Source organism: Phalangium opilio, unplaced genomic scaffold, assembly GCF_054372755.1.
Source record: "Phalangium opilio isolate 3A_F unplaced genomic scaffold, DU_Popi_V2 ptg000009l_1, whole genome shotgun sequence".
Taxonomy (NCBI): Eukaryota; Metazoa; Arthropoda; class Arachnida; order Opiliones; family Phalangiidae; genus Phalangium; species Phalangium opilio.
The window spans coordinates 8,383,804-8,393,092 of record NW_028324146.1 but is presented as its reverse complement, the minus strand read 5'-3'; the positions used below and the strand labels follow the sequence as shown (position 1 = coordinate 8,393,092).

Genomic DNA, 9,289 nt, shown 5'->3' with positions numbered 1-9,289 from the left:
TTGATTACTACTAGGTTTTTGGATTCTTCATCCAATTCCAATTGGCAGTACGCGTAGCGTAGATCGATACGAGAAAACACGGTACATCCAGCTAGTTTGGCGAATATGTCTTCCGTGCGTGGTAAAGGTATTGTTCCCGATCGATGACTTGGTTACTGGTTACTTTGATATCTCCGCAAATTCTGACCGTCTTGTTCTTTTTCATTACGGGCACGATTGGTGCGGCTGATTCGGCAAATGGGATTGGTGAAATAATTCGTAACTGCTCGAGTCTCTGTATTTCGTGTTCTACTTTTTCCTTCAGGGCATATGGAACGGATCTCGCCTTGAAGAATTTTGCGGATACTTCTGGTTTCCGATATAGGTGCACTTTGACGTCCTTGAGGCATCCTAATTCTGGTCCGAAGAGGTTGTCGTGTTTTGTGAGTATGCGATCCAGCGCGGACTGCTGAGATGATATGTGCGAGATAGTACTATTGACTTGCGGTAAAACCCCTTCCTTCCATATCGGCAAATCGGAGGATATCCAAGTGCGGCCACAGAGAATCGGGCCATGACCTCTAAAGGTGACGAGAGGCAGTAACTCTTCCTGGCCGTTGAACCGGACTTGAGTCATGGAAAGGCCTTCGACTACGATCTGTTGACCGGAAATTGAGGAAAGGCGTACATTAAAAGGCTGAATGTCTGCTTTCTTTATGTGGTCAGCTTCGCTGCTTGGCATGAGAGTGAAGGCTGATCTCGTGTTGGGCTTTCCATTGATGCAGCACATGATTTTATATGGCGCGGGTATGTGCTCTTGGGTTTTTCGTATTGCCAGATGGTAGATACCGTTCAAATCTTGTGATAAGGGTATTGTTGTGACGTAAGAGATGTGCTCATCGGAACTGTAGTGGTCCTGAACTGTAATTTGGTTGGCCGTTGCAGATGGTGGGTTCATTTTAGGTAGGCGACATGCTCAAGCCAGATGACCTTCCGTGTTGCAATTGTAGCATATGGAATTTAGAAACGGGCAACTTGTTGCAGGGTGCTGAGTATCTGTGCATCGAGAGCATTCTTTGTTCGATTGGTGTCGCATTCTCTCGTGATGCTTGCGTTACGTCGTTGTTTGGATAGAACGGAAACAGCGTGCACACCTTCTGGGTTGTCATTGTTCTGCAATTTAATGTCCACGACATTTCTGGCAGCAGATTCCATCGTTTGGGCAATTGAGATGGCTTTTGCCAAAGTTAATTGTGTTTCGGCCAAAGTCTAGCTTGCAATGCGTCGTCGCGACATCCACAAACTAGCCTGTCTCTGAGCATGGTGTCCAAAGTGGTCTGATAATTGCAAAATTCGCTCATCTTCCTCATCTCTGATACGTAAGTTGCTATGGATTCCCCGTCCTTTCTAATGCGGCTGTTGAATTTGTATCTCTCTACGATCTCCGAAGGTGTGGGACTGAAATGTTGACTCAGTGCGGCGACCAATTCGTCGTAGGTCTTTGTGGTGGGTTTAGCAGGACTGACCAGACTGCGTAGAATTGCGTATGCGTCAGCTCCTATCACCGTCAGTAGCATGGACTTCTTTTTCGTGTCGTTAACGATGTCGTTGGAAGCAAAGAATTCATCTAATCTTTCCGCGTATAGTGTCCAAATTTCTGAACTGCTGTCGAACGGCCCGATTTGTCCGAAAAGAGCGGTGGCCATCGTTACTATTTACTCACGACTTGACGCGTACTAAGTAATTACCGGATCTCGCCTCCGTCGCCAATTTGTAGTGTTTAAGTACGAAAGTAACGCGCAAGACTTTGGGTAATAAAAGTATTTATTGTGTCGGCTAATTACATGTACACCGCGTATCGTCGAGTGGTCGTTCTGAATTAATACTGCCATATACGTATATACATGAGAGATTGTCTATTAAAAAACTAATTCGTCTATTATGGTCTACTGACAAGCCTAATCTATTTATACATACAACAGAAATCCAAGACACTCCAAATATAAATTGACACCGCTGATTTCGAAAATCACATAAATTAGCTCCAAAAGTATGCTGTCATACTTATTGTTAATAAATCTTCGAAAACCATGTACTTGCGTTTCGATAATACGAATTTAAATCACCATTAAAAAAAATTGGTTTCATTCTCCCCTTACGTAGAGCTCAAAATTGATTTCTTGTGTGTGGGGGGGGGGGTGGGCTTGTGGACACTATCTGGGTTTTGATATAGAGCTTGGTAGAAACTCATTTAATTTGGCCGACGGCTACCATTTCCCGCGAGAACTATAAAGGTAAGACCCTCTGAACGCGCTCCCATTGTATATCGTCCCCTGGAGAAGCGAAGATTTCAACACTTTCTCAGTCTACTACTGTTAGTTTCCCACCAAGTAAAAATTAAATGACCTATAAAGTCTTTAACGAGATTAGGGTAGATAAGGACCGGGTTTTCCCTTTAGGCTAACTAGTAGGTACTGGGACAGGCTGTTTCAGGAATGCTGACAGATAATGGTTAACATTCATAGTTTATCAATTTTGTTTCTCTAGAAACTGCCAAACAATATACCAACAGAATAATTTCGATCTTCCTACACAAAGGTATTAACATTTAAAGAAGGTATTTCAAAGATAAGGATCACACACAATGACTATCTCTTTTCAACACTTAATGTAGTTCCATGAAAGTCGCGTTGAAACTGGAAATCACTGAGAAAATCAAAATTTCAAATGATGCTTTAATTTGTATTTCCTTCCTTTGGACCCTGAATGGAATAAATGAGAGGAAAATCGCATGAAGACTTTTAACGCTTTACTGCGAGCGACAAGAAAAACAACTTACTAAGAAGAAATGACGGTTCCCATTAATTTTCCCTCGTAATACGAGTAGGTCAACATACTTTTGTTAAAGACCCCCAAGAATTTTAAAGTACAACACCAGCATGAAGAAAGCAATATATATTTTCCAGCCGATATTAGTCTCGTAAACAAGGGAGATGTTCAATTTAGGCCAAGAAGCTCTTCTTGGCTTCAACTTAAAGTTTTAACGCTGTCAGTTTTTAGTATTAAATTTTGGGAGTATTTACTACGGGGGCTGAGAAGTACTTGGAGAGGCCAGTTTAACGATCCTCAAGACAGGATAATAAATTTTTTGACGTGGATATGCCTCCAGATACATGCAAGAGGCAAGAATTCCTAGAAGACGACCTCGCACCCTAGTCCTATACAGGTTTGATCTTACCCGTTAGATCCGACAATGAATGGGGTTCAAAGAGATAATTAAGTGTTTCTCATAATAGCCATACGCATAGTCTCTAATGCCTACTTTTCAAACTCTTATATTTTTCACTTGCTTTAGAGCAACGAAATCCAACTACAATCATCTTCCCAAAAAAATAAGCACGTGAGAAATTACATGTGTGCAAATGTGATTTATTGCGTTTGTGGAATCTCTCTTACTAACGAATTTATATTTCTTCTATATATGGGTCTTATATATGGGATATGGGTAAACTGAGAACTTTTCGGTACAAATACCACGGGATCACGAACAAGGGGAGATATAGATTGCAGTATGTTAATGACATTCTAAATTTTATTTCAGCATTATTGCGAGCGCGACTTAAAAACTGAACCTATATTTTTTTGGTATATCAAGGCAACTCTTTTCAAAGTGATAACTGTTTACTGGCGGGAAAGAAAATGAGATTTATTCCTTTAAGTTCACCTCATATGATCGGGTCGCAAACAATTACTTCTTTCTGGTCCTCTTTAAAATTATAAAGTTTATGGAGTATATAATGACTTCTAATTACCTGACTTTTTCTAATTCTGTGAAGTATTCTCTGTCATACTAGTAGGTATTACTGTACTTCTATCATGGTTTCTTCTTTCCTGTAAGCGCGGACCCAAGGTTGGGGAGCTATGAGAGGAGATTAGTGTGAGGGTTGTTCGGCCTTTGGCTATGATAGACGAAGTCGGGGACGCGGTGTAACTATAAAAAGGGCAAGGGGTCAGAGAGAGCTTTGGTGAGTATTCATTGATCCCCGAAGACAGCTTTTTCTTGGTCATCCTACATCCTTTCCTTGGACACACTATTGATTTTTAAGCCGTCTGGCTTCCGATAAGAGACCGAGGTGTAACTCACAACGAGAACACGTTATCGTTCTTTCCTAAAATGAAATTGAATTGAATTTGACCTTTAATCCAACGCGTGCACTGTTCAATTAGTCACCCAGTTTTGTTGCATAGGAACGGAGTATCTTGTCCCTCGTGCAGGAGCTTCTTGGTTGGTCGGTCAGCCTGGGGATTCTAATTTCAAAGAAAGTAAAGTTTGCCCCGACTCCCCGAGCGAAATATAAATCCTCGTTTAACATTATAGCCCTGCACACTCCAATTTCATTCAGTAATAAATCCCAAACGTAGATCGGCCTCCAAAGTCCATTTCCCTTGCCTATAATTACTGTCTATAGCATGGTGGTGGGGTAAACCGTACTCTATTGTAAGTTTATAATATGACGAAGTAATAAGTCGGGTACACACGGTTTTAGGGTTATTCTCCTATGAAGTTAGGCGGCTTCGGTTCCATTTTATATGGATTCTTACTATTATTACAAAATTGAAAATATTTAAAACTAATGCTCTTATTACAAGCAAAACAAATCCCTTAGAATGGAAGAATATGGTAACTTCACGCTTAACATTTCAAACGGATTTTAGTGGTTTATGGTTGCGTTCAGATAGAAGCAGATCACAAATTGTTAAAATATAATCTGTGTTATTGGTAAGTGGTGGATTAACCGATCTCTGTCACTTTGACACAAGCGGTAACACATCGTAAAACAAGTAGATTGTTGCTCTGTGGCGAGTTTGGAAACTAGCCCTTTGCTCAATGTTTGAGAGCTCACTTAGGGAAAAGTAAAAATTTTATTACATCACTAAAACTTCGATTTAAAAGAGACAGCATTTTGAGGGTCTCTGTTGTATGTAATAAAGTTGAAAAATCTCCACTCTCGAAAATTCTATAGGACAGACTAAATAGGAAGACGGACTGCAAAACCGCCTGTAGTCAATTCTCGCTTGTCGTTCTCGAACTAGCTCTCAGTAAGTCTCTATCGTTGCGAAGTATAGGTAGTGTCATGCTTATGGAACATAACTTATAACCTTATGGTCTATTTTCGAATGAATATAAAATTGTACAGCTATAAGTCGAGGCCAAACGTATTGTCTGTAAAGACGAACTTAAACACCACAAGCCTTTCTCGTTGTACCTCTTTATACGGCGCCAACTAGCCTCTGCTTAATTTAAAAAGGAGGGATTTTTTTCTGTAACTTTAAGCATGGAAGAAGAAGGGTATGGAAGGGTCTTATAGTGTTAAAGAGAGCGCGTTGAAAAATCGTAACTTCCCCCTTTTCATTCCCTCCTTCCCGAGTTTATCACCAACGTTGAAAGCTTCCGCGCAGGCGCGCAGTAGCAGAGGCGGTAGAGAGCGGATCTAAACAGTGTATCCCTCTCTCTGCTTGCGCGCCAATATTGGGCAGAGCAGTAATCGCGTTACAGCTAGTGCCGAGAGGAGAGGAGAGTTTTCCCACGTGACCCTACATTTCGCGTAGCCGTCAGCCTATTCACCTCACCATTCCATACCCTTCTTCTTCCATGCTTTAAGCATATTCCTTTTCGTTTCTTTTTTACGTCTTATAATTGTGAACATTAGCCTCGTTGCGGTGTGTCAAGGTCTCCCTCGCGATTTTTCACATTCGCTCCCCCCTCTCCCGGTCGAATTCATAAGGTTCAATCTCAACCATTGAGGAGCGTTATCCAAAAGGCTACTTCTCAGTATTGGCTGAGCTTGATTGAGAATTTTCAATTTACGCCAGAGAGGAGAGAAAATCATTATAGGCAGCCGTGATCCATGCGTAGTGAAAGGGGGGTAGTTCTACGGTACACCGCGGCGCCTGAGCGCAGCTTTCTCGCGCACAGTTGACGTAGGGGATGACAGAGATAAGGCGAGGAGGTCAATCCCCCATGCGCAAAGGATGTACGTCCTAAAACTAAACGTACCGAAAATTGTTTTTACTACCCCCTTTTTTCCCATTTTTCGGCGAATTTTATAAAGCGCGTTTCTATCTCCCTCTCTCTCTCTCTCCTCTTTGTTTACGATACTTACAAAAATTACAGTGACGAAATGAAGGACCAGTTGATTTCGACTGAAAAAACTTACCCTTACAAAAATCTTCTTAAGAGTTCTAAAGGAATTTCTTTGGAACCCTACGGAGCCCTTGGGATCATTTTCTAAAGAAACTATTTCCAAAGACTTCCTTGGAATTTCCAAAAGAATTCTTGAGATAAATTTCCAACGAATGTCTTGGGATTATTTTCAAAAGAAATTCTTTTGGAATTCTAGAGACAAATTTCCAAAGAATGTCATGGGATTAATTTCTGAAGACATTCTTTAGGAATTCTAGAGATAAATTTCCTAAGAATGTCTTGGGATTATTTTCCAAAGAAATTCTTTAGGAATTCTAGAGATAAATTTCTAAAGAAGGTCTAGGGATTATTTTCTAAAGAAATTCTTTAGGAATTCTAGAGCTAAATTTCCAAAGAATGGCTTGGGGTTGTTTTCTAAAGAAATTCTTTAGGAATTCTAGAGCTAAATTTCCAAAGAATGGCTTGGGGTTGTTTTCCGAAGAAATTCGATAGGGATTATTGAGATAAATGTCCAAAAAATCTCTAGGGTTTAATTTCCAAAGAAATTCAATAAGAATTCTAGAGATAAATTTCAAAAGAAGATGTAGGGTTTATTTTCCAAAGAAATTTGTTTGGAATTCAAGAGATATATTTCCAAAGAAGGTCTAGGGTTTATTTTACAACGAAATTAGTTAAGAATTTTAGAGATGAATTTCAAATGGCCTGATATATATATGCTTTACATATAGTTATCTCAAAACATTTTTACCCAAATTGTTTAGCTAAAGTTTTTCTAGATAGACATTAACTGGTATGGTCCCATTTCTCCCAATTCTGTGTTTCCCAAAATACATTTTTATCCCAAACTTTCCGATTCCCAGTTCTCCCAATCTTATATTTCCCAATTGGAATTTTTATCCCAAACTATTCAATTCTCATTTCTCCCAATCGAATGGTTTCGTCTAATATTTTATGCTGCAAAGGGTTGCTTTCAAAACGTTAGGTTAGGTTAGGTTATTATCCTATTAATTAGCTGCCACCTTTTCCAAAACAATGGTTCCAATAATTCTTTGCCACCTTTTCCAAAACAATGGTTCCAATAATTCTTTGCCACCTTTTCCAAAACAATGGTTCCAATAATTCTTTGCCACCTTTTCCAAAACAATGGTTCCAATAATTCTTTGCCACCTTTTCCAAAATATTCTCCTATTAATTAGTTGCCACCTTTTCCAAAATATTCTCCTATTAATTAGTTGCCACCTTTTCCAAAATATTCTCCTATTAATTAGTTGCCACCTTTTCCAAAATATTCTCCTATTAAGTACTTGCCACCTTTTCCAAAATATTCTTCTATTAATTAGTTGCCACCTTTTCCAAAATATTCTCCTATTAATTAGTTGCCACCTTTTCCAAAATATTCTCCTATTAATTAGTTGCCACCTTTTCCAAAATATTCTCCTATTAATTAGTTGCCACCTTTTCCTAAATATTCTCCTATTGATTAGTTGCCACCTTTTCCTAAATATTCTCCTATTAATTAGCTGCCACCTTTTCCAAAACAATCAACAACGCCTGAATTTAATATTTTTCGGTTCACTTGATGTACCTTAATGCTTTTGGGGGGGTTGCACATAAGTCAATTTGCTTAGCAACCCTATCCCTCCAATAAATACATAAATAAATAAATTCTCCTACTAATTAGCTGCCACCTTTTCCAAAACAATGGTTCCAATAATTCTTTGCCACCTTTTCCAAAACAATGGTTCCAATAATTCTTTGCCACCTTTTCCAAAACAATGGTTCCAATAATTCTTTGCCACCTTTTCCAAAACAATGGTTCCAATAATTCTTTGCCACCTCTTCCAAAATATTCTCCTATTAATTAGTTGCCACCTTTTCCAAAATATTCTCCTATTAATTAGTTGCCACCTTTTCCAAAATATTCTCCTATTAATTAGTTGCCACCTTTTCCAAAATATTCTCCTATTAAGTACTTGCCACCTTTTCCAAAATATTCTTCTATTAATTAGTTGCCACCTTTTCCAAAATATTCTCCTATTAATTAGTTGCCACCTTTTCCAAAATATTCTCCTATTAATTAGTTGCCACCTTTTCCAAAATATTCTCCTATTAATTAGTTGCCACCTTTTCCTAAATATTCTCCTATTGATTAGTTGCCACCTTTTCCTAAATATTCTCCTATTAATTAGCTGCCACCTTTTCCAAAACAATCAACAACGCCTGAATTTAATATTTTTCGGTTCACTTTATGTACCTTAATGCTTTTGGGGGGGTTGCACATAAGTCAATTTGCTTAGCAACCCTATCCCTCCAATAAATACATAAATAAATAAATTCTCCTACTAATTAGCTGCCACCTTTTCCAAAATATTTTCCTAATATTTAGCTGCCACCTTTTCCAAAACCATGGTTCCTTTAATTCGTTGCCACCTTTTCCAAAATTTTCCCCTATTAATTAGTTGCCACCTTTTTCTATATATTCTCCCATTAATTAGCTGCCACCTTTTTCTAAATATTCTCCTATTAATTAGCTGCCACCTTTTTCTAAATATTCTCCTATTAATTAGTTGCCACCTTTTCCAAAATATTCTCCTATTAATTAGTTGCCACCTTTTCCAAAATATTCTCCTATTAATTAGTTGCCACCTTTTCCAAAATATTCTCCTATTAATTAGTTGCCACCTTTTTCTAAATATTCTCATATTAATTAGCTGCCACCTTTTTCTAAATATTCTCCTATTAATTAGCTGCCATCTTTTTCTAAATATTCTCCTATTAATTAGCTGCCACCTTTTCCAAAATATTCTCCTAACAGTTAGCTGCCACCTTTTCCTAAACATTCTCCTACTGAATATGTGAAACATATCATTGTTAATAAAACAAAAAAATTCTCTTTGAACTTATTAACATATGTTTTATGCTGAATTGGGACAAAAGAAATTGGGGGAAAAGACATAGTGTTGGGTTAAATGGGATTGGGAGATATGGGAATTGGGAGAAACGGTTTGGGTTAAATGGGAGTAAATCCATTAACTTGATGGTTAAAAAATTTAAAAACGTTTCACGAAAGCTTGTCCCGTAGCTAAGGCTCAGCAAGCGCTGAAA

General features: G+C 38.4%; 1 protein-coding gene across 1 annotated transcript; it reads right to left on the bottom strand.

Moving 5' to 3' along the window:
* Positions 1-1,226: 1,226 nt before the first annotated feature.
* On the bottom strand, positions 1,227-1,685 carry LOC149713672 (uncharacterized). The gene has a single exon (XM_089844110.1). It carries the CDS (start codon positions 1,683-1,685, stop codon positions 1,227-1,229), a length of 459 nt encoding a protein of 152 aa, XP_089700236.1.
* Between the last annotated feature and the right edge of the window lie 7,604 nt (positions 1,686-9,289).